The following is a 25,660-nucleotide window of genomic DNA, read 5'->3' on the forward strand; positions in this document are numbered from 1 at the left end:
TCGGGGTCATTCCTTCCATCCATCTCTGGGCTAGCACCATACTGTTTTCAGACAATGTGCCAATATATCGCTCAGCTCCAGTGCTGGCCCATCAGTTGAAGACCGATGCTTTAGAGTGAATTCAACCTGCCAAATAATAGGCAAATGAGGGAAAGATGAGGGAAGTGACTTTGGATAAGAAACCTGCGATATTATTATTATTATTATTATTATTATTATTATTATTATTATTATTTATTTGTACCCAGCCCATCCAGCTGGGTTTCCACAGCCACTCTGGGCAGCTTCCAACAAAGATTAAAAATACATTAAAATGCCACACATTAAAAACTTCCCTAAACAGGGCTTCCTTCAGGTGTTTTCTAAATGTCAGGTAGTTGTTTATCTGATGGGAGGGCGTTTCCTCCCCACCACCACCACCTGGGAGAGAAACTCTGTGACCATTCTACCTGAGAATATATACTGTATTTGCCTCACACCACATTGGACCATCTCATCTTAAGACACAGATTGCCTCTTCTTCGGCAGGAGAATAAAGCCCTGGCTTCCTTCTCTCCTGGCGTCTCTCCCAGAATGCCTCTCGGGACCATCATTCTTCTTCCATCTCTGGGGATCGGTGCCAGCGCTGTGGGCAGAGAGAGGCTGCATGGAAGCAGCAAAAAATGGATCCTTCTTCCCTCCTTCTCCTCCCGCCTCCCCCATGAAGATGCAGTAGGTTTTGCTGGAGAGATTCCGGCTGAAATGTGACTCCCCCCCCCCCCACCTGCCAACGGGCCATTTGACTCAAGGCACGATAGGAGGGCACCCTGGGGCCTATTTCTGTTTACTAGCGGGTAGCAGAATTGCTCGCTCCATTAAGGCTGGCAGTAGGACTGCAAGGCAGGCAGACTCTCTTTCTGCTCCCAGGCCTTGGGACAGAAGATGCTCACCCAAATTTGTTGTGATGCTTGGACTGGAACTGCCTCACAGAGTCAAGGGGAGACACATCAGTGCAGCGTTGGAGCACTTGTCCCCAGTTCAATTTACAGCCTCTCTACAGCAACAACAAACTCAATTTATGGAAGTTTTTCTCTGCCACTCTCATAATACCATACCTTCCAACAGTGCTTTCTTTCTTTCTTTCTTTCTTTCTTTCTTTCTTTCTTTCTTTCTTTCTTTCTTTCTTTCTTTAAAAAATGTTTAGGGGTACTCTCATTTTGACTAAAGAAAACCACCATTTTATAGTTCAAATCAGGAAAAATAAATACAGAAAATGGACAAAAGTACAAAGAACTTGCATTACCTCGTGATGATGAAAAATAGTAATTTTCCTACTCATATTGAAATACTGCCCCTCAATGAGGTGAAACTTTCATCAGTAAAACACCACACATCCACATTCCACACTGCTTCACACATTAAACGCTTGCTTCTGTCTGAGACTCAGGAAACACTGGGAATGGAAATAAAGCTGCCGTCAGAGGCGGTAACAATGAAACTGACCAATCACTGTGCTAGATTCCAACTCCTACTTCACACATTAAATGCTCACTTCCGCCTGAGACTCAGGAAACACTGTGTCAGGAAATGAGGCCGCCATCGGGGGTAGCAACAGAACCGATGATTCACTGTGCTAGAGAAGAAACTAAAATAAATTTTAAAAAATACTTTATTCTCCCTTTAGAGTCACAAAATGTTTAGGGGTATGTGTACCCCTGTGTTACCCCAGAGAAAAAGCTCTGCCCTCCGACATCTCGAGTCCCAAAACCAGGACCCAGGTCTTCCGGCCTGTACTCTGTGCGAGTCGTGTGACCTACATGAGATCATGGAGCGCTTTTGGGGGGCATGCAACATTGTGGCCCCCTAAAAGTGGTTTCTTGGGGGGAAGCACTTTTGGGGGCGAGATCTCGGCGCAGAATCACACCAGATCCCAGCACCCAAAATAACTGCCGAGTTCTCACTCAAGAAAATGAGATGTCCTGTTTTATTCCGAGACGCTTTTGTGGTGTTTAATAGTAGAAGTCAGAGCCATCCAACTGGCTTGGATGCCCAAAGATTCTGCACAGGCAAAAGGAAAGCAGAATTCTCTGCCACAGGACATAGCGATGGTTACTGGCTTGGATAGCTTCAAAAGAGGACGTGGCAAACCCATGGAGGATGCAGCTATGAATGGCTGCTAGCTGGGAATCACAATCGAGGAGCGCTGCTGCTGTGTCCAGTTCCTGCTTGTGGATTTCCCACTGAGGCATCTGGTTGGCCAGACCACCACAGGGGCGAAGATCTCTTCCACCCTCCCCTAAAATATTTCAGGGAGGACCCCCCCCCCAATGTTGAAGAGCTTTGCCATTCAAATGGTGCTCATGTGCCACGTCTTGTGATCAATTGTGTGGGATGGGCCATACCTGTGTGTCCGTCCATCCCTGCCGCCATATTTTATTCAAGTTGGGATCCCTGTTGTTCACTTTGGGAACAAGATGCTCTATTAGCTGAGCCTCTGGCCTCAACCAGCCACTGAGCTCTTCGGATCATCTGACAACACACTCTTTATTTTACTCTTGTACAATTTACACGGGGAGGGTGGTGCTTGCTTCCAATGCAAGCCTGATCCCACACACCCAGTCGCTCAGCTGTCCATCCCATGGCACAGTCTTCGGGCCAACCTTTCAAATTTTCAAACTTGTGCCGCAGTTCTAATGTACAGAAAGCAATAGGAGGAGTGGATCCTTTCCTCGGGACCAACACTCTCCCCCTCCCCCCTCCCGATCCCAAATACCCTCTCGCCCCATGTGGCTTCTCCCCTGGCACAACAGTGCACTTAGTGAACCATTATTTGATCAGAGCTCTCAGCACATCACCTTTTAAACACGCACACATACACAACGGCTGTCCTCCTAAACCAAGGATTGATTTGCCCATCTACAGAACATTTTACAAGGCTGCATATTAATCCCGCTGCACGCTCTCTAACCGGAATGCAAGCTCTAAAACATCCTGTACCCTTTGCTCCTTACATGCTTTCATTAACTATTGTTCATTGGGACTTAAATACACATCAAATTAAATGCACTTATCAAAACCAGGGGCAGAGGGAAATGCTCTTCCTGGATGTCGGCATTCTTGGATTCAGACTGCCCTCTGCTGGCTGGGATGAGCGCTGAGGAACATATACCGAGATGGAGATAGGCTGACGTCTCCAGACTTGCAGGGCAGGCATTTATTTACAGTGGTACCACAGTTTAAGAACAGTCCTGTTTAAGTACGATTCGGTTTACAAACTCCGCAAAACCGGAGATAGTGTCCTGGTTTGCAAACTTTACCTCAGTCTAAGAACAGAAACCAAACGGTGGAAGGGCACTGGCAGCAGGTGGCCTCATTAGGAAAAGCGCACCTTGGTTTAAGAATGGTTTCGGTTTAAGAATGGACTTCCGGAACGGATTAAGTTCGTAAGCCAAGGTACCACTGTGCTAGGATTCCAGATGCCCTGATGTGTCTAAAATGCGGAAGGCCATGCTAAGGCTCTCTGAGCAGTGGAAGCAGAGCTAATCTGCATTAAGTGATCCTGAGTGTGTACTTTTGCTTAGTCCAAACTTTTTTCAAAGAGGGCCAGATTTGATGAAGTGAAGGGCCATGAGGGTTGAAGTTGTTGAGGTTTTTTTAATAAGATTTTACCCCAGGAAATAAGATACCACAGGGGCCGGATTAAACCAACCAGTGGGCCGGATTAGGCCCCCAAAACAGACTTTGGACATGCCTGGCTTAGAAGGAACAAGGCAAAAAAAAAGAGGTTGTAAAGATGAAGACTCCCATCAGCCCCACCCAGAATGGACAGTGGACAGGAACTGAGTCCAGCTGGATCAGGCCAAAGGCTCCCTCTAGTCATAGTGGCCAACCGATTGTGTCTGCCTATGTGTGGCATCATCTACACTCAACACCTGTGCTGTCTCCAACTACCTGCCCACATGGGTGCAAAAAAGGGTACACACCCCTGATTCACACTGAATGATAGTGGCTGTCCAGGGTTTCAGGCAGGGGTCTTTATCAGCCCTACCTAGTGTCAGGGACTGGTTAGAGGAGGAATGGTGGAGACCACCTCCCCAGCCTGACCCTTCCAAAGAAGAAGACAGTTCAGAATTACAGCAGAGGTTTGAGGGAGGTCACAGCTCAGAGGCAGATGAGGGGGAAAGCTGGGAAATAATGGGAGAGGAGGAGGAGGAGGAGGAGGAAGAAGAAGAAGAAGAAGAAGAAGAAGAAGAAGAAGAAGAAGAAGAAGAAGAGTGACAGATGATGCACTCAGTGTCTTTAGAAAGCATTCCAGACCCCCCCTCCCCCAGAACCCGGAGAGCAATGGAAGTAGGAGAGCAAAGAGCTCAGAGGCAGAGGGCACCCATGGCGATGACGCATGACGGAGTGGGAGAGATGGAGGGGGTGGACACTCACTCAGGACAATGCCATTATTCCAACAGGCTGCATTCTCAAGCCTCTCTCTGTGAATATTGAATAAAAAGCAGATGGTAAGGACTTTTCCTTGTCTTGTCCATTCCTGGAAATCTGCCGTGGGGGTTGGTTCCTCTGCCGCCTGACACCTAGAGATGTTGAGGGTTGAGTTCTTCTCAAAGCAACTCTCCAAGACCTTGTGAAAAGCAGGGTCTTCCGCAGTCCAGCTTACCTGAGATTCCAAGGAACATAGCACAGGAACATTGACAAACATGGAATCATAGAGTTGGAAGGGATCCTGAGGGTCATTCCTGAAATGCAGGAATCTCAGTTGGAGCATCCATGGCAGCTGGCCTTCCAACCTCTGCTTTAAAGCCTGCAATGAAGAAGAGCCCACCACCATTCTACTGCTGAACAGCTCTTGCCACCAGAACCTTCTTCCTGATGTTTAGTCAGAATCTCCTTTCTTGTAACAAAGCCATTGGCTTGGGTCCTGGCTTCTGGAGCAGGAGAAAACCATCTTGCTCCATCTTCCATGTGACAGCCCTTTAGATATTTGAAGGTGGCTTTCATATTGCTCTTCTCCGTCTCCTCTTTACTTGGCTAAACATACCCAATTCCCTCAACCGCTCCCCACAAAGCTTGGTTTCCAAACCCTTTATCATCCTGGTCACCCCCCTCTGCATATATTCCAGCTTGTCAATATGCTTCTTAAATTGTGATGCTCAGAACTGCACACAGTACTCCAGGCGGGGTCTAACCAAGGCAGAAACAGCGTGGTTTTCATGTTTGTGAGAATCAATTCTACAGATGTAACATGTTCAGAAATGGCCCAGGGGGGATGTTTATCACCATTTACTTCACACACACACACACACACACACTGGAAACCTTTGGGAAAGATTGAAATACAGGCAATACTTACCTCCTTATCAAATTAACATTTAGTTTGCTGCTTTTAAGAGCATACAGTGGTACCTTGGGTTAAGAACTTAATCCGTTCTGGAGGTCTGTTCTTAACCTGAAACTGTTCTTAACCTGAGGTACCACTTTAGCTAATGGGGCCTCCCACTGCCGCACAGTTTCTGTTCTCATCCTGAGGTAAAGTTCTTAACCCGAGGTACTATTTATGGGTTAGTGGAGTCTGTAACCTGAAGAGTCTGTAACCCGAGGTACCACTGTAAACGGCATACCTTATAAATAATAATTATAATTTTTATTTATACCCCGCCCTCCCCAGCCAAAACCAGGCTCAGAGCAGCTAACATCAGATGTATAACACATTAAAATAAACACACATTTGGACATGGAGCTCACTGGGTGATCTTGGGTCAGTCACCAGCTCTCAGCCCAACCTGTCTTGCAGGATTTTTGTAGGGAGCCATATTCCTTAGAGGATAAAAATGTAATAATAAAAACTAAATAAGACCTGTGAGGACTTCCCCCCCCCAACTCACTGGAACTCAGTTCCGGCACCTCTCAGGTGGGCGCCATTGCCATTATAAGAGAACAAGGGAGGCGTTCATGATGAGTTCCGGCACCTCAATTTTTAGGAAAATAGCACTGAGGCCTAGTCTGTTTTGGAGAGCTTTCTCGCAGGCATAATGTGTCAGCATTTGGGGAGAGAGGGGACAAGGTCAGCCACAAAGAGGAGCCAAGTATCTAGTATCTCCAAACTAGATCACAGGTCCGTCATCAGAAGAAAGCAACAGCAGTGTAGTTGAGAAGGCCTGGACACAGGGAGGGGAAACAGAACAATTGGGAGACCCTGTCCTTTTGCTGAAGGCTTATTTCCCCCAGTTTGTGGCAATGTTGTGAACAAACCAGAGCTCCTCTGAAATACTTTCTATTGTGGCATGGGTGAAATGGAATTTGCCACAATCTATAGGTATCCTGAGAATTACTGTTGCTTGATGCATTTTCCGCTCAAAGCAGCCTCCACCCGATTTGGAAATGATAAGTTGTGGTTAAGGAATAGGGGGAAAGCATGTTTCTTGGAGACTCTGCATACCGAATGGAGAATGTGCACATTGCCTGCAGAATGCACAGAATTGTATTTTTATGTTGTGAACTTCCCTGTGGACGTTGGCTGAAGGCTGGTATACAAATAAGGGTAGAAATAAATAAATAAATAAAATAAAATAAAATAAAATACAAAGGGGTGGTAATAAATAAACAATATGCACATTTCTCAAGACCTGTTGGAGATCATGCATAATAGCTGGGGAGTGTACAGAATTCAGCCAAGAGATGCACAGTCCTCAAAGCTTGCTGGGGATTAGGCATACTGACTGGGAAATGTGCACAATTCCCTTTTTGTTATTGTGCACATTAACTACTCCTGATTGGTCACTGTAGGAAGGTGACCTTATATCTGAGCCAAGCAGGCTCTCTTCCTGCACTTACGGGATCACATTAAAGGTTCCAATGGGTTCCTTTGACCAACTGCTGTCAGGCTTCAGGGAATCGGCTTCCTCCCCCCATGACAGTAGATAAGCAGAACAAAGAGAAAGGAGTCTTCTTACCAGTTAGAAACTTTAATAATTACAGTGAGTAAACAAAGAACCCATCTCCTAGAATGGCGGTGCTCCCAATTAAGGATCCCACCCCCTTATGTCCCTATTGATCTACATCTCTTCTACGTCTTGTAATCTGAGCTTGTTCCCTCTGTGTTTTGCATGCTTTCTGCTCTGCCACTTTCTGAGCTCTTCTTGACCTTGGGGAGAGCAGCTGAATGCTTTCCAGAGACTGTGAATCTGTTAACCCTCTCTTTCCCACTGTTTCTTCTGCTAGCTGTTCCCCATCCAGTATTTCCCAGCTTCTGCCTTTTGAACTATGTCTCTCTGCAAACCACTGTTCCAAATCTATACTGTCCTCCTGCTCCTGGGAAGATTCAGGATCCAGAGCAGGAGCAAGGGGGGGGGGCTCCCACAATTCCTCCTCCATGCAGTCCTCCTCAGCACAGTCCCTGACAACTGCCTTTGCACTCTTGACATTATGACAGAGATCCTTGCAAAGTGATCCCACAGTCGACTTCCTAGTCTTTCAAAGGTTGTGGAAATGTTTTCTGGCCAGTGTGAGTTGCTGGCATCATCCTTCTCCAGGACTCCCCTCTCTCCCCCCAGGCTTCCGAGAAGTGAAAGCGTGGAAACGTATGGAATGGGGGCACCTGCCACATTGAGCAGATGCACGTTAATCCATGTGCGCACGTGAACAGCAAGGTGCAGTGCGGCGCATGGCCTCCCGCTTCCCATATTGCGACAGCTGAGAGGTATTTTGACAAGTTGATAGTGCGTCCCTTGCATGACAGTGAGGCAGATGGCGGAGGAATGCAGCAAGGTGGGCCAGTGTCTGCAGCACTAAGGACAGCTCCTGGTGACCCACTGGCTGCAATAAAGGCTCAAGCTCAGGGCGATGCGCTGGTCACAAGACTCAGTTTGAACTTCCCTGTCTATGTGTTGGCTATCTATGGCTTGGTGGGTGACAAGCTCAGCAGCTAGGGAGGTCTTTTGTTCCTTAATCATCAGCATTGCAGTAGGACTCTCTCCCAATATACACATGTCAGAATGCCATTTTGCCCAATAAACACATTTGTGCAAAGCCGTTTCTCCTAAAATAATGCCATTTGCGGATGTTATTTTTTGCTAATGTCTGCATTCATATGCACACTGTGTTCCCTCAGAGCTTAACATCTCTGGGAAGCTGAGTGATGGGGCTGTCAACATGTTAACTGCTGTCAGAATGGCCCAGCTCCCCTGCTTAGGCAGCAAGCCTCTCTCAGCTTGCATATTCAGGCTCGGCGAGAGGGAAGGCTGACCTCTCCGCTGCGGCGGATGAGAGAAGTTGGGTATCTCAAAGGAACATGCTGTGGCAGGAAAGACTGACATGACAGAAGCATACCCCCATTTCCATCTGTGAAATGCTCCAGAAAGGATGGGCAGACTCAGCCCAGGATCTGAAGGCGGCCCCTCAGCCCTCTCCGTCTGGCCCTTGGGCATCTCTATAGGCCACACCCCTTTTCTGCCACTAATTGTTGCCCTCTGTGTTTTTGCTGGAACGTGTCCTCTGATAATACCTCTTGCTCACCTGGACGGAAGACATGAGAGACAGAGACAGAGAGAGAGAGAGAGAGAGAGAGAGAGAGAAATTTACCAGTACAAAATTTACATTCATTAGCTGTGACACCTGCATTGCAGAGGGTTGAACTAAATGACCCTGTGGGGACCCTTCCAGCTCCACAGTTCATTTTGTTCCAAAAAAAATTATTGATTAAAGAAAATTTAATACAGTCTCTGCAAAACAAATACAGTAAATAAAGCATTGAATTTATAGCTTCGTTTTACATAATCTCAAAGCATTAATGGTCCATGTAGGCTCTCCACAGACATTTGTGAAACTGGTGGGAGAAATTTGCTATCTTACATATTAAAAGAATGGGAGGTTTCATCAAAGGTGTGTCTCTCTTTATAATACCTTTGGTAACCCTTCTAAGCCGAGTTAAAGGTAAAGGGACCCCTGACCATTAGGTCCAGTCGTGGCCGACTCTGGGGTTGTGGCGCTCATCTTGCTTTCTTGGCCGAGGGAGCCAGCGTACAGCTTCCGGGTCATATGGCCAGCATGACTGAGCCACTTCTGGTGAACCAGAGAAGTGCACGAAAACGCCATTTACCTTCCCACAAGAGCGGTACCTATTTATCTACTTGCACTGTGTGGTGGGCAGGACCTGGGACCGAACAACGGGAGCTCACCCCGTCGCAGGGATTCAAACCGCTGACCTTCTGATCGACAAGTCCTAGGCTCTGTGGTTTAACCCACAGAGCCACCCACGTCCCTCTAAGCCCAGTTAGTCGCTCTGAAATAGTCACATCCCAGATATTGTTGAACCATGCCTCGAGATTGTACCTCAGCTATACCCCAGCTGTACATTTCTATGATTCTCTGATTGCTCTGCTCACTTTCACCTCTGTCCCCGCTCACTTGTGGCCCCTGGAATATTTCCCTGTAGGAAATGCGGCCCTCCGGCTGAAAAAAGCCCTCCTCCCTACAAAGCTTGACTGGCAGGTGAAGATGAGAGAATACTTGGAACTTGCGAAAATGACTGCGAGAACAAGAGGAAACTCAAACCAGAAAGTGTGTGAAGAATGGATAACATTTAAAGAATATCTAAAACAATATTCCTGACAGGAATCTAGATTGAATCTTGAATATTAAGGAAAACTATAAATGTAGAAAAATTTCTGGATATGTAACAGATATAACAAGAAATGCGTAACGGTTAAAAATATGTAGAAAGCACAATGAGGTGAATCAGAAGTCAAAAGTGTGTGTGATGTGTTGTTAGGTAATGTTTAGTTGTCATTGAGATATTGTCTTTGCTTGTGTTGTTATATGTAAATTGTTTTGCAATAAAGTTAATAAAGAAAACAGAAAAGGCCTCCTACTGCATTGATGGTGTTGCTATATTTGTTATAGCTCTTTATCCTTTGTAATAATTAAAAAAAAACTCCTTCAAAATAAACCTTGCCCAACTCTGGTCCAGATTACCTTCGGAATCGTATTCTTTAAAGGAGGAATTGAGGTGGCCGCAGCGGGGAGTGAGTACCGCTCAGCCGTTTATCTCAGCAAATGAAGAGAAAGAGGAGAAGGGGGAGAGAAGATTCACTCTCTCGCTGAGGAGGGAAGATAAACGTCATGTCACAGGCTGAGCCGGTGGAGGATTATGGCCAATATCCCCCATGTGTCACTTCCTCTTCCCGGCGACTGAAGCGACGTTTAATGACAGTTAACTGAAAAGGGCAGGCGACGAGGAAGCCCGAACTGGTGGATGACATGCCTTCCTCTTTTAATAACTTGTCAGCTGCCCTGTCGGCCGTGAAATAGCAAATGGTTATGAGATGTGCCAGCAATCAAACCGGGGAGCAGGGAGAGGAGGGGAAACTTCGGCAACAGAGAATCGGTGGGTTGGTGGGTGGCTGGTAGGGACAGAATTGTCAAAGCCAGGGAAGAGATTTGGCTGCACTGGATTTATTTCTCTATCCGCCTCATTGTTGCCATCCCATAATCACCAGGGACAGGCAAATCAGTCAATTCCGGTTTCTCCCCGGCAACATTTACACAATAGATTTAAAGCACTGTGATGACACTTTAAAAACCACCATTGCTTCCCCCTCCAAAAAAAAAAAAGAATTCTGGGAAGTGTAGTTTGTTGAGGATGCTGAGAGTAGTTACAGGACCACTATTGCCCTCCCAGCGCTACAATTCCCAGAGTCGTTTAACAGCCAATGGTTCTTCAAAGGTAACTCTTGGAATTGTAACTCTGGGTGGGTGGGGGCAATAGGGGTCTCCTCTCTGCACTATTGACAAACTATAGCTCCCAGAATCCTTTGGGGGAAGCCGTGAGTGTTCTAAGTACAGTGGTACCTCGGGTTACAGACGCTTCAGGTTACAGACTCCACTAACCAAGAAATAGTACCTCGGGTTAAGAACGTTGCTTCAGGATGAGAACAGAAATCGGGTGGCGCTGGCGCAGCGGCAGTGGGAGGCCCCATTAGCTAAAGTGGTACCTCAGGTTAAGAACAGTTTCAGGTTAAGAACGGACCTCCGGAACGAATTAAGTTCTTAAGCCGAGGTACCACTGTATCGTGCTGCTTTAAATGTCTGGTGTAAATGTGGTCCCGGTTTCTCATTTTGCCAATCTTCAGCTTTGTTTTCCACATTTCCAGATCAGCTTGACCAATAATAATAATAATAACAATCCATTATGAAAATTCAGCATTTTGGTGCTAATTTCTCCACATACATACATTTCAGTATGAAATTTTTCCTCATACACACATTTTTCTGAGAGCAGCCTTCCTTAATATTGCTGCATGCTGTCCCAATCTCTGAGCAGTGTGAAATTCCAGGCACTTGCTGAGGGTTCCTTTGGAAATGAGGTTGTGGTATCTTTAGGATATATGGTGTTTTTACACATATATACAACCTGAGCCTACGATGGAGGGGCTCACAGCATTCACCCCCAAGTGGTTCTTGCTTCTGCCATAGCCACAGCCCTGGATTCAAACAGGCACCAGCCATGGCACCCACTCTCTGAAGCTTGCTGACTTTCACAGCCTGTAACCATTCTCCCCCCACTCCAGACCCCAACTGCAGTCCTAAAACCCCACACTGCTTTGTTTCTGCTAACTATCTCAGAGCTCAGAGAGGCGCCCCACACCTCTGTTGCCTGAGTCTTCCATTTGTTAATGACCTTCCCTTTGTTCTCCTTTAATGGCCCATCTCCCAGGCGATCGCCTGAGGAAGCTGGCCTGACTTATATCTTAATCCTTGCTGGATCCAGGGGTTCAGGAAGCTTGATTAAATTCTAAACTAGACCCAGGATTTTAGGGGAGTCTCACACCCCTGAACTTATAATAATATAATGACCTGATCCAGAATGCTCACCTTCTGGTATTCTCTTACTTGCCTGGGCAGAGAGGGTGTGTGTGAGTGTGTGTGTGTGTACCTCTGAATTATGTGCAAGAGTCAGGTATGTTACTCCGCCCACTTTTTACCTCTGGCCACACCCACCAGCAGCACATGGCCCCCAAGTGGTTGCCTTTGCAGGAGGGCGCCTCCTCCATCCTGGCTGAGAAAAGGCTTCTCTGCCCCTGCACTATAATAGAAATGAACCTTCTCCATTTTCCATGGGGTGGCAATGAACACTTCTCTGCCTATTCTTCCCCAGCTGATCTTTCTGCTGTGTTTACGATGGCCCCGTAATTTGCCAGCGCATGCAATTCATCTCCTAGAGAGGGTCTCGCGATGATGCAAGCCCGGCTGTTCTCTAACAAGCTCGTGAGCTACTTGGAAAACGCAGCCACACAACCCGAGGGCATTTCTCCCCACAGCGGAGACCCCCACCCCCCCCATGCAAGCACATTCTACCAGTGAGCCCCATCCCTTCGCCAAAGGGACGCTCATTACAGCTCTCCAATCCATCCCCTCCTGTCACCGGGGCGATTAAAGCTCCCCAAGGGAGCATTGATGGGCAATGGGAGCCATACGCTTCCCCCGTGCTTCCAAATTAGGGAGGAAAGTTAATAACTTTGGAGACGTTCCCCAGGCTATTAGTGGGGGAGGGGGGTCGGAGGAAATGTAGAGCCTTAAATCAAGCAGCAGAGGGCTCTAAACAGCCCTCATTTATTCCGATTAGGAGGATGGCATCCCAGGCCTCGTCTGGAAGATGCACGCATGCGGAGGGGCGAAAAGCGCCGTTGTTCTCTGCAAAAGGAAAGAGGAGTAATGAGGGCAGCTGAAACTGTGCACCAGCTCTGGCCAACTCATAGGTAGGCCAGGCCCCATCTGCACTATACTTTTAAAGCAGTATCAGAACACTTTAAACAGTCATGGCTCAGCCAATTGTCGCTCTGTGCGGGAAATAGGGGCCTCCTCTTTGCACCAGGGCCGGTGCATCCATGAGGCAAACTGAGGCAGCTGCCTCAGGCGGCAGAATCCAAAGGCCGCTTCCGAAGGTGTGCTCCCTGGGCACACAGCCCGTCGCCAGAGAAGCAAGGAGAAGTGGCAGCTTCCGGTGAGGTCTCACACAAGAGCCCCACAAAATCACGTGGAGGCCTGCAGAGGCCTTGCACAATTGCCCCAGAACCCAAGTGAGCCCAGTAAGCGAAGCTTAAATGGGGGGGTGGGGAGCAGGGGCAGGCAGCCCTTATGCAGGTCAGCTACCGTACTTCCCATTTTGCCTCAAAACAGGGCTACCTTTGCCCTGAACCCTTAACAAACTACAACTCCCAGGATTCTTTCAGGGAAGCCATGATTGTTCAAAGTGGAACAATCATATACAGTCGTACCTTGGATGCTGAACGCCTTGGAACTCGTATGTTTCGGCACCCGAACGATCAAAAAGTAGAAGTGAGTTTTCCGGTTTTCAAACGATTTCCAGAAGCTGAACATCCAGCGTGGCTTCCGTGGCTTCTGATAGGTTGCAGGACGCTCCTGCAGCCAATCAGAATCCATGTCTTGGTTTTTGAACAGTTCCGGGAGTCGAATGGACTCCCAGAATGCATTCTGTTTGAGAACCAAGGTACGGCTGTAGTGCAGACGGGTCCCAGGCTGAGCTGCAGCCTTATTTAAAGCTCAGCCCATGATAATTGGCACAGAAGCAACATCCCAAACTTGCTGTAGTTTGAGATGGGTTTGCCTTTCAATGTGAACTGGGTCAAATTCCTCCCCACTCCACACCGCATACCCTTCCATCCCTGGTCACAAGAAGGTTATAGTGTTTCTGTTTCCATCTGTGAAATGCTGGAGCAAATTCATTTAGCCATCTCATCTCCCTTTGAGGAGGTGGAGAAATCTGAGATGGTCAGCTTTCTGGGTCATCCCTTCCTCTTTTTGGCCGTGATGTGGGTGAATCACACACACCACCACCACCACAGCAGTGGTGTGTGTGACCCTGCAGCTCTTGCAAGAAAGAAGGAAGACGAGCTAAATTTTGTGGTCCCCCCCCCCCAACACACACACAAAAGAAACATCTCTGTGTCTGGGCAAAAATAGCTTCCTTGAACAGCTGGAGACATCCAAGAACATCAGATCAGCCCTTCTCGGTGGCCAGAACCCTGGGAAGTCCACAAATAGGACTGGATACAACAGCAACTCTCCCCACTTGTGATTCACAGAGACTGGTATTCAAAGACACATCTCTGCCTCTGACAGCGGAGTTAGAGCTTCACTAGTGTGGGACGTGGGTGGCGCTGTGGGTTAAACCACAGAGCCTAGGACTTGCCAATCAGAAGGTCGACGGTTCAAATCCCAGCGATGGGGTTAGCTCCCGTTGCTCGGTCCCTGCTCCTGCCAACCTAGCAGTTTGAAAGCACATCAGTAGATAAATAGGTATCGCTCTGGCAGGAAGGTAAATGGCGTTTCCATGCACTGCTCTGGTTCGCCAGAAGCGGCTTAGTCATGCTGGCCACATGACCCGGAAGCTGTACGCTGGCTCCCTCGGCCGATAAAGCGAGATGAGCGCCACAACCCCAGAGTCGGTCACGACTGGACCTAATGGTCAGGAGTCCCTTTACCTTTAGCTTTATCATGGCTAGTGGCCACTGATAACCTGAATCCATCATCTTCTAAAGCCATCTCATTGCCACAACAACATTGTTTCCTGAGGATGCTCTCAGCTCTGTTGTTCTGTTGGGCCAGGAATGGGGAACCTCAGATACAGGAGCTAAATACAGCCCTGTCAGGAGCGGGAGTCAGGAGCTGGTCAGCAATAAAACGAAAACAGTGCAGGCCTAGTGGTCACAGCAGCCCTTCCCCGTAAGCCTTGCCCCAATGAGGCTGTTGCGAGGGTGGAAGGTCTCTGCCTTCCTACTGCTCTCTAAGGCTGCTCCTTCCCCAGGTCCTTCTCAAGCAACCTGAGAATTCTTCGCCTGGTCTATATTTGCTCCGCTTTCTTCATACCTCTATGGCAGACATGTTCAACCGGTCAACCACGATCAATCAGTAGATCCCTGGGTGCTCCTGGTAGATCGTGGGACCCTGTTGGGAATCTGAATATGTGCAGCTACTCACACAGGGTCAATTAAGGTTTGGCAAACAGCCAAAAGGTCATGTGAAGGAGTAAGTCTGCCTGGTGATACAGAGGCATGGAGACAGCTCCATGATTGGTCAAGCTCTCTCAAGGGAGTGATAATTAATGGCCTACTAACTGTTAATTCAGTGGTTCAGTGTGTCAGTGTAGGAGTTGGAGGTTGAGAGAGTTGTGAGTCGTGTCAGAGAGAGCAAGTCAAAGATCTGTGTTCTGTTCCTATAAATAGTCCACTGTATATAATAAACACCTAACTACAAGTTCCTGGTTCCTGCTTCGTCCATCCTGTCTGCAGCCAAGTTGCCAATTGCTTTCGAGAACTCTGCGTTTACTTTGCTAGGTCCAGTGGCGTAGCGTGGGTTGTCAGCACCCGGGGCAAGGCAAGTAATTTGTGCCCCCTAACCCTAAACCCCAGATGTTGCGCCCGGTGTGGCCGGGCCCCCCTGCACCCCCCACGCTACGCCACTGGCTAGGTCTGGCTAAGGTCCTGCAACTAGTCAGGAAGTTGCGAAACACCAATAGGTTCTGCCAATAGACCCTTATTGTTCATGGGGTTAAAATCACGGGGGAATGAATGTTTCTGACCCCCTACCCCCTCTCTCTGTTCCTCCGTAAAGTGCCAAACAAATTTGGCATTTGTTGATGTCAGTTGTGGTGTTTCCCCCAAAAAAGCTCAACCACTCTGGCTCCTCCTCCCTCTAATGTCAATGGGTAGTCTACTCCCTCTGACCACACATCTTTGTCCCACCCCCAACTCCCCAGCTCTGAGCCTTCTCCCCTTGGGTGTTCCCTAGCTGGTGCCTCCCACTGGTTCTCTGTGTCCAGCCAGCCCATGACAGCATCACTCTCTGGCTCTCTTGGGAGTTTCTGCCTGGCTGGACTTTGTCCTTGAACTCTTATAACGCCACTTGTTGATCTGGAGGGGGAAATCTTTAGCCTATTGTAGAAAAAACACCACAAAATTTGCAATTGTTGCTCTGCCCACTTTTGCCTCACCCATCAAGGACTTGCAGATTCCGTAAGGGGGGCCAGAAAAAAAGGGACCCCCTGGGATGAAAAACATCTCCCAGACCTTTGTGACCCCGAAACAGTAGCTGTTGCCCTCAGCTCTCGAGTTCAGTTGGGCCTTTCAGAGCCCTAGCATGGTGGTTGTGGAACTAACTCTGTGCAGAGGATAGAGTAGCTGCCTTTTCCTTATTAACTTAATTCCTCACTTAATTTCTCCCTTTTCTACTTTACCTTGACAAGGTTCCCCAAAGCCAATTGCTGGGAGGGAGCAAGTTACAATCAAGGAGCCCCATTAAAACATCCAATTAAAACCACTAATCAAAAGCCAATCAAAGCCAGGGAGAACAGGTTGATAGCATCAGCAATTAGCCAGCCCCTGCAAAAGCTTTGCAAAATTAATATCGCCAGCCTCCTAAAAGCCTGGAAAGAGAAACAGCTTGGTGTGCTTCTGTGGGCTAGGTTTACTATAGCTAAGGGGACACTTCGCTCCCACTAGATCATAGAATGGGGTGTTTTCAAACTATCATAGAACTGTAGAGTGGGAAGGCAGACCCTCCAAGTGCCCTTATTTTCCAGGGACAGTCCTGGATTTACAGAAGCTGTCCTGGTTTCTTATTTGAGCCCGGAATGTCCCACTTTTCCTTAGGACATCCCTATATTCACTGGAGAAATGTTGGAGGGTATGGAGTTATCCAACCTCTGAGCCAAGGAGATAAGTAACTATACAACCTTTAGAAGACTTCTAAAGGCAGCCTTGTATGGGGAAGGTGTTTTTTTTAATGTTTAAAGCTTTGTTTTGTTTCTATATATGTTGGAAGCCACCCAGAGTGACTGGGGCAATTCAGTCAGATGGGTGGTGGAAGAAGAAGAAGAAGAAGAAGAAGAAGAAGAAGAAGAAGAAGAAGAAGAAGAAGAAGAAGAAGAAGAAGAAGAAGAAGAAGAAGAAGAAGAGGCCATCCCTATTTTCATAATGTTGGAGGGTATATGTATATACCATATTGGCCCAAATATTGGGTGGGGTGTAAATAATAAAATTGTTGTTGTTGTTGAATAGGTCGTCCCTATTTTCACTGGAGGAATGCAACCTGGATATCCCAGTTGGTTAGAGTGTGGTGCTGATGATGCCAAGGTTGCAGGTTTGATCCCTGTATGGGGCAGTTGCATATGCCTGCATTGCAGGGGGTTAGACTAGATGATCCTTGGGATCCCTTCCAACTCTACAATTCAATGGTTTTATGAGGGTTATGCTAGATGGGTAGCCTTTGGCCCGATCCAGCAGCTGAGCTATTTCTTTCCTTCTCAAGGAGTCAAGCAGCCTCCTGCCTCTCCTTTGCAACTTCTGGAAGCTGAGAAGGGGTTGCTCAATTGCAGACTCAGCCTTTGGCGGGCTGTTTTCTTCCGCCTGTCTCAGTGCAGGGATAAATTTAGACATGGCCCTCAAAGTTTCTGTGATTTGCAGGCGGTCACTGATGATTGCAGAGGCTGCAGCTTCTCCCTCCCACGATCAGGTTCTGCTTGCACTTTTTCTAAAATCCCATTTTTGGATAGCCCTGAAGATGGACTCCCGCTGGGTCTGTCTCCTCATCCTTGCAGGTTTGTCAGAGGCTGCCGCCCAGGAAGGTTAGTAGCTTATTCAGCTTATCCTTTGTGGGCATCTTATGACATCTCCTTCTGACAAGTAAAATTATGATGAAGATGGGCTTGTAGCCAACATTAGTCCTACTCAGAGTAGACCCACTGAAATTAATGGACCAAAGTTAGTCATGTCCATGAATCGCTTTACTTTGAGTATGATGATGATGACGATAATAATAGTAGTAATGAAACCATTCCAATTGTAGCCGTTTTCATGAATAATATTGTGATACTAATTATCATAATTATAATAGTGACAGCTTTATTATGTCTGTTTTTACAAATTGCTTTTTATTGGTATTTTTCTATTTATATATATTTATATTTATATATATTTGGTAAGTGGTATATAAATCTTGTTAAGCAAATGCCATGAATCAATGGGGGGAAGCGGCAGATACACACAATATGACTACAACAGACTCTAAAAACTGCTCAGATTTTTTGTTTATCTGTTCAGCTGTGGAATAGATAACCTGGTAAGGTTTTGGGCTCTCCTTCGTTGGAGGTGGGGTGATCACCTTTCAAGGGTTTTTTAGCTGTGGTTCCTGCATTGTAGGATGTTGAACTAGATCACCCTCAGGGTCTCTTCCAACCTACAATTCTATATTTGTTTGTGCCACATATCGGCCTGCATGCTTCACCTTAAATCACAGCTCACCAGGAGCCACAATTGTGTGTGGAGAACCTGGTAAAATCTATGGAGGTCTTCTAGGTAGTGGCACCCTCCCTGTGGAACGCCCTCCCATCGAATGGCAAGGATATAAACAACTATATGACATTCAGAAGGTGTCTGAAGGCAGCCCCATTTAGGGGAAATGTTTGATGTTTTACTGTGTTTTTATATTCTGTGGGAAGCTGCCTAGAGTGGCTGGGGCAAATCAATCAGATGGACGATGGACAGCGCTATTATTATTATTATTATTATTATTATTATTATTATTATTATTATATTATTATTATTATTATTATATTATATTATATTATATTATATTATATTATATTATTATTATTATTAATTTATTTACCATATTTTTCGCTCTATAAGACACACCAGACCACAAGACGCACCTAGTTTTTGGAGGAGGAAAACAAGAAAAAAAATATTCTCAATCTCAGAAGCCAGAACAGCAAGAGGGATCACTACGCAGTGACAGCAGCAATCCCTCTTGCTGTTCTGGCTTCTCGGATAGCTGCGCAGCCTGCATTCGCTCCATAAGACGCACACACATTTCCCCTTACTTTTTAGGAGGGAAAAAGTGAGTCTTATAGAGCAAAAAATACGGTATTTACTTCCTTCGTGCATTAGAACCCACCCCTTTCAACGATGCTGCTGGGGAAAGCTCAGGAGCCTTGTCAGAGAGGAAATGGTCCCAACCTTTCTCCCCTGAGTCTCTCTCTTTCCTTGTCTCCTCACAGACCTAACCAGAAAAGTCTTTGTCTTCCGCACGGAGCCTAGTGAGGCCTACATCATCCTCAAGCCTCTGCCCAAGGAGCCGCTGCAGAACCTCACCGTCTGCCTGAGGTCCTACACGGACTTGACTCGGCCCTATGGCCTCTTCTCCTACGCCACTGAGTCTGAGGACAACGAAATCCTGATCTTCAAGCCCAAGCGAGGAGAATACCGGGTGTACATTGGTGGAGAGTACCTGTCCTTCAAAGTCCCAGAGGACACCCTAGACTGGGAGCATGTCTGTTTTGGGTGGGAATCGGCCACCGGCATCGCTGAGTTCTGGATGAACGGCAAGCCTTGGCCACGCAAAGGCTTGAAGAAAGGCTATGTGGTTAGCTCCGGGGCCTTCATCCTGTTGGGCCAAGAGCAAGACCGCTTTGGGGGCACCTACGACTCCTACAACTCCTTCTCTGGAGAACTGACGGACGTCTACATGTGGGATTTCCTCCTGTCTCCTCACAAGATGCGGGCAGCCTACCAGGATCTGCAGCTGCCCCGATGCGCTCTGGGCTGGAAGAACCTGCACTATGAAATCAAGGGAGACGTGGTGGTGAAGGGCAGGCTGAGGTAAAGGAAACGAGGGAAATCCAGCCTCCCAAGCAGAATAACCAGCCTTTTCTGTCCCAAATTCTAACCCACCTGGCCATCGAGCTGTTGTGTGGCACACTGAGCATTTTGGAAAACAAAAAACAAGCTGTGAACTTCCACTCATCCACTTGGTTTATTGCAGCTTCCCCACCCACCCACCCTCCTGGTCGCCTGGAGGCACATCTCGCTCGCCAAAGGCGACCAGGCAAGCGTCTGTTTACAAATCTGCTCTCGGTGCCATCCGCATGATGATTTGCCGGATGACGTTTTGCCGCTGAGGTGTTCTGTTGCTGCTTTGCTGGGTCTCTTCTCTGGATTTGGTGTGGTTCTAATTTCAATGTAATGTTCTCTCCCACCTCCTTTGCGATATGTTTTCATTAAATAAACCAATATAAAATGAGATTCCTTGTCTGGGTAGGGTCTCCTGAACTAACAAAAACATTTTTTTTTTAGCACACATTGAAAACAGTGCAACCGAAGTGCCTGCCTGTTATGGCATGGAGTGTTCCAGGGAAGTTTATTTATTTAAAATGTTTGCGGATTGCCATAAAATTAAATAAAAGAGTCCTAAAAGGCAGAAACATTATATAGACGGTGCTGCAAGAAAATTCTAATTGAAGAGGAGGGCTTTGCAAACCAATAAGACCTTAGAGTCAATTCAAAGGCCGGCAATGATGGGTCATTACGTGTTTGGGGAGCTAGGGACATATGGCCCTCCAGGCTTTGCTGGACTTCAACTCCCATCAGCCCCAGCCAGCAGGACTAATGGTCAGAGGTGATGGGAGTTGTAGACCAGCAACATTTGGGAAGACTACAGGTGCCCCACCAACCTGCTGCATTTCAAGCTGAAGGTCATTCCAAATGTGTTTTTGCCAGATACAGCTAGACTAACTCCCCCAAATCTAAAAACTAGCACTGAGAGCAGCTCATGGGACCTGAGGTGCATGAAAGGTAAGCCTGATGGGAGAAATAATTTCAGTTTGATTCGAACACAAACCTTTCCAATTTGTAATTTGTGAACCAATATGCAAACAGAAGCAGAGCTCTCCTTCAAGATTTACACTTCTCCATCAATTTCAAAGTTGCAAATCGTCCAGCCAAAAATTATGTGCCATAAATGTGTCTGTTGAGTGAAAATAATGTACAAACTTGGGCTATGTTGGGAGAAACTTCTTACAAAAACACATGTGTTAATTGCTGGTGCAGAAATGGAGTGAATGTAAGCTAAAATGGGGGGAAAGGAGGAGAGAACCTATACAGTGGTCCCTCGGGTTAAGAACTTAATTCGTTCCGGAGGTCCGTTCTTAACCTGAAACTGTTCTTAACCTGAAGCACCACTTTAGCTAATGGGGCTCCCGCTGCGGCCACGCGATTTCTGTTCTTATCCTGAAGCAAAATTCTTAACCTGAGGTACTATTTCTGGGTTAGCTGAGTCTGTAACCTGAAGTGTCTGTAACCTGAGGTACCACTGTAATTGTCAGTTTTGGCTGACTCTAATTTAGCAGCTCACCACTGCCATCCTCTGGTCAAAGGCGGGGAGTGCAAAGAGAGAAATTCCCTTAGCAAAAAGTGCTCAGAAGGGATCTTGTCTGTCCTCTGCATGAGAATTTCTCACTTGCCTGAACAAGAAGACAATTCTGCTGCTTTCTAAGATAGGCAGTGACCATTCCTGGGATCCTTTGAGGGAGCAGCCATGGCAGTTATAGTAGTAGTAGTGGTGGTAGTTATTATTATTATTTATTATTTATTTGCCACTCTGGGCAGCTTCCAACATATATAAAAACATAATTAAACATTAAACAACCTTCAAGCTGCCTTCAGGTGTCTTCTAAAGGTTATTGAGTTACATCTCCTTGACAGTAATGTGCCCACCTTCAGTTTCTGCAGCTTGTTGGCTTATATTAGGGATGTATGTTCTGTATTATTTTACAAATACTACTACAGCTACAAGTTTGTCATGGCCTTTGGCTAGAACAATAAACTTAGGAACTTTGAAATGAAAAAATTACAGCAGCCAGCAGGAGGCCAGCTGAGCCAGGAGAGATTAGTGGGGGGACCGCTCCACCCAGTCCTACACACACACACACACACACACACACACACACACACAATCTAGCACAAAGGGGGTCCTTGGCCGCTTGGTAGCATCAGTCTAATATGGGTAGGCAGCCTAACTTTCTGTGATGTGTGACAACCTATGGGACTACAATTGTGTTGGCTGCTGCTGGGTGGTTAAATTTCCCCTCAGACAAGATGATTGTGTCAGCTGGTTGACCCCAGAAAACCTTAGAGGTGATTGTCCTCTTTGTTTGGGTCACAGAAAGCAAACAAGGTCATGGCGTTCAATATATCACAATTCGTTCCAATGTGTTTGGTCAGCAGCAGCAGCAGCATTGAGATGTCTTTGGGCTAGGTTTGGGGCTCCATACTGTAGAGAAAAGGCAAACAAAAGACAGCACAGAACAATGGAATCACGTAGAAGTTTATAAAATTATGCCTAGCATGCAGAAAGTGGGCCGTATGCTCTTGTCTCCACGTTCAGAGGTAGTGTGCGTCTTGTGGGAACTGGACTCTAGTTCCCATTTGTAGTGTTTGTAGAAGACTGGGTCATTTGACCCTTGAATTGTAGAATCATAGAATTGTAGAGTTGGAAGGGAAACCCAGGGGCCATCCAGTCTCTACAATGCAGGAATCTCAAGTAAAGCATCCATGACAGGTGGCCATCCAACCTCTGCTTAGAAACCTCCAAGGAAGGAGAGTCCAGTACCTCCCGAGGGAGACCGTTCCACTGTCAAACAGCTCTTACTGTCAGAAAGTTATTCCTGATATGGGGCGTAGCTTGCCAAAGGGGCCATGGCCCTGGGTGCAGATTTCTGAGGGGGGCGCAAAGCAGGTGCCCCCATGCCAGCACCTCCAGCGTGGCATGGGGCACCTCCTTTGTGCCTGCTGAGTGCTGCCTCAGCTGGCCGGGCTCCCCCTGCGCAGGTGGCACAGTGTGTGGTTGTGCTCTTTTCCCACCGCCCTCCCTGGATCCAAGCCTTGCAAGGCCACTCGGGGAGAGGGCAGTGTGGAGATGTGGCAAGCATGTGCCCTTTGATCCCAGACTTGTGTGTCCAAAGGCAAGCAGAGTGATACCTTTGGCACCAGCTTGGCTGTGGGAGCTGCTGGAAGGAGGTGTACAAGTTGCCTCCAACCGTCTTAGGGACTCCACTCCAGATTTCTGTAGGATTTGCTCCTTAGCCTTTTCTTCTCCTGATTGTGGAGACAGTAGTAGTAGTAGTACTAATACATTTTTATTTATACCCCGTTCCTTCCAGGTTCAAAAACTGGGCTCAGGGCAGCTAACAACAAATTTAAAACACTTAATAATAAAAGCAGCATAAAATACAGTATAAAACATGAATAACAAAAAAAAATCAAAAATCAGTTTAGGAGAAATAAGCATTAGATAATCCCCAGGGCTAGCTGGCTGAATTGGTCCTACTTGGGCCAGCAAGGAGGCCATGGGAGAATTAGCTGTGGGGTCTCAGAGCGGGAGATCTTCATAAAAGGGGAGGGAAGAGAAGGGAAATAAAAGATCAATGTGAATTCAAGTTAAAGGCCAGGCGGAATAGCTCTGTCTTACAGGCCCAACAAAAGGAGTTTAAATCCTGAAGGGCCCTAGTGTCACGGGACAGAGCATTCCACCAGGTCAGAGCCATCACTGAAAAGTAGCACTTTTAGGATCTGTTTTCCTTCTACTTCCACCTTTCCAGGTTGATGAGCCCCATCTGCCCCTCGCTTTCCAAGCACAATTCAAAACGTTGGTGCTGACCTTTCAAGCCCTAAATGGCCCAGTATACATGAAGGAGTGTCTCCATCCCTATTGACCAGCTGGGGGGTGATGATTCAGCTCCGAGGGCCTTCTGGCAGTTCCCTCACTGCAAAAAGTGAGGTTAAAGGGAACCAGGAAGAGAGCTTTCTCGGTAGTGGCGCCCACCCTGTGGAATGCCCTCCCATCAGATGTCAAGGAAATAAACAACTATGTATCTGACTTAGAAGACATCTGAAAGCAGCCCTGCATAGGGAAGTTTTTTAATGTTAAATGTTTTATTATGCTTTTACATATGTTGGAAGCTGCCCAGAGTGGCTGGGGCAACCCACTCAGATGGACAGGGTATATAATAATAATTAAAAAAAACAACAACAACAACAACTCCCTGAAAAAGATGGGAGTTGTTGGGAAAGATGGAGGGCACAAGGAGAAGGGGGGAACAGAGGATGAGATGGTTGGACAGAGTTCTCAAATCTGCCAGCATGAGTTTGACCAAACTGCGGGAGGCAGTGGAAGACAGAAGTGCCTGGTGTGCTCTGGTCCATGGGGTCACGAAGAGTTGGACACGACTAAGCAACAACAATATTATTAATAATAATAATAATACTTCTACAGCAAATGCAGAAACCGCCTTCTTGACCGTTGGACCCACTATTTGCCTCGTCCGCTCAATCTGCTAGAGCCTGTCTTCACATGTAGGGGAAGTCCCTAACTCACACATTGTCTCCCTTCACCTGGTTTAGCTGGCCAGTCTAGGCCATTTCATGGGGTGTAGCCACTGTCGCAGCTTCTGGGAGCCACAGATAAGAGATGAGTGCAGGGTGGAAAAATCCTGTGCACCTTTATTTTATTTATTGAACAAAATTGATATACCACTTAAACAAAGGACTTCTAAGTGGCTTAGAAAAGATTCTTCTTTCGTGAAGGCAAGCCGACAAACTCAAAGGTCCCACGATTATAAGCCCCCTTAATTCTGCCGCTTCTAAAGGTGAGCCTTCTTCAGCTAATAGCTTGGCATCCATGAGATTCGTCATTTTCTTGGCCTTTGGGACGCTTGCCTTGTCCCTGGAAGGGAATGTTCTGTCATCTCAGTTCTGCATAGGTCACTCTGATCTCGGCTTGACCCTCGCAGATAACAGGCAAGGGTTGAACCCCTCCCAATGGAAGCTGTGAAATCTGCTCATTGCTCCACAACCACAAGACAAAACATCAGCAAAATGTAATTACTCAAAACTGTAAAGAGAAGAAAAGAAATGTCAAGTTCCTGCTGACAGCTTTTAAAATCAGCAGCTCCTTCCAATCTCTTAAACTGGCCGCTCCACTGCAAATGCCTTTTTCTTTCTTTCCTTTCTTTTTTGGGTGTGTTCTGTTGCGGCAATGGAGAGCTCTCTGTAATACGTAAATGTGTGTGTTGGCAGGATGGGTGACATGGCCCTCGCAGTGATCCAGACACTCCAAGTGTCCCTATTTTCCAGGGATAGTCCTGGATTTACAAAAGCCATCACGGTTTCTGATTTCATCCCGGAATGTCCCGCTTTTCCTTAGGCCAGCTCTCTTTTCATTGGAGGGTATGGAGCTATCTGACCCCCGAACCAAGGAGATAAGTAACTATGCACCCTTTAGAAGAAACATGAAGGCAGCCCTGCATGGGGAAGTTTTAAAAATATTTAATGATTTATTATGTTTCTGGATATGTTGGAAGCTGCCCGGAGTGGCTGGGGCAACCCAGTCTGTTGGGTGGGGTATTATTATTATTATTATTATTATTATTATTATTATTATATTGGACACCCCTATTTTCATCACAGAAATGTTGGAGGGTATGTAATCCCGTCTAGGGTTGCCAGACATATCCGGAATGCTGCAGCCTGAAGCAAAATGTATGACATGCCGGCAGTGTCATTTTTGCCGTTCCCCCAATTTTTCTTTGTTATTTTTGCCGAAAAAGCTCAACAACTTTGGGAGGAGAAGGAGGAGGAGGAGGAGGAGGGGGAGGAGGAGGAGGAGGAGGAGGAGGAGGAGGAGGAGGAGGAGGAGGAGAAGAAGAAGAAGAAGAAGAAGAAGAAGAAGAAGAAGAAGAAGAAGAAGAAGAAGAAGAAGAAGAAGAAGAAGAAGAAGAAGAAGAGGAGGAAGAAGCTCAACAACTTTTCTGTCCAGATATTCA

The 25,660-nt window shown here is 46.9% G+C and overlaps 1 protein-coding gene across 2 annotated transcripts; it reads left to right on the forward strand.

The window, feature by feature from the left end:
* The first annotated feature begins 10,281 nt into the window (after nt 1-10,281).
* On the forward strand, nt 10,282-20,084 carry LOC309358606 (serum amyloid P-component-like). Of its 2 annotated transcripts, none has more exons than XM_081891956.1 (2): nt 10,282-10,369; nt 19,061-20,084. In XM_081891956.1, the coding sequence occupies exons 1-2, from the start codon at nt 10,297-10,299 to the stop codon at nt 19,663-19,665; spliced, it is 678 nt and encodes a 225-aa protein (XP_081748082.1). In that variant the 5' UTR covers nt 10,282-10,296; the 3' UTR covers nt 19,666-20,084. The 2 variants fall into 2 exon arrangements, with proteins under 2 accessions (XP_081748082.1, XP_081748081.1); XM_081891955.1 differs by lacking the exon at nt 10,282-10,369 and adding an exon at nt 17,332-17,626.
* The last annotated feature ends 5,576 nt before the right edge of the window (nt 20,085-25,660 follow it).

Source organism: Podarcis melisellensis (genome assembly GCF_964234715.1).
Source record: "Podarcis melisellensis genome assembly, chromosome: 16".
In the NCBI taxonomy this organism is placed as follows: domain Eukaryota; kingdom Metazoa; phylum Chordata; class Lepidosauria; order Squamata; family Lacertidae; genus Podarcis; species Podarcis melisellensis.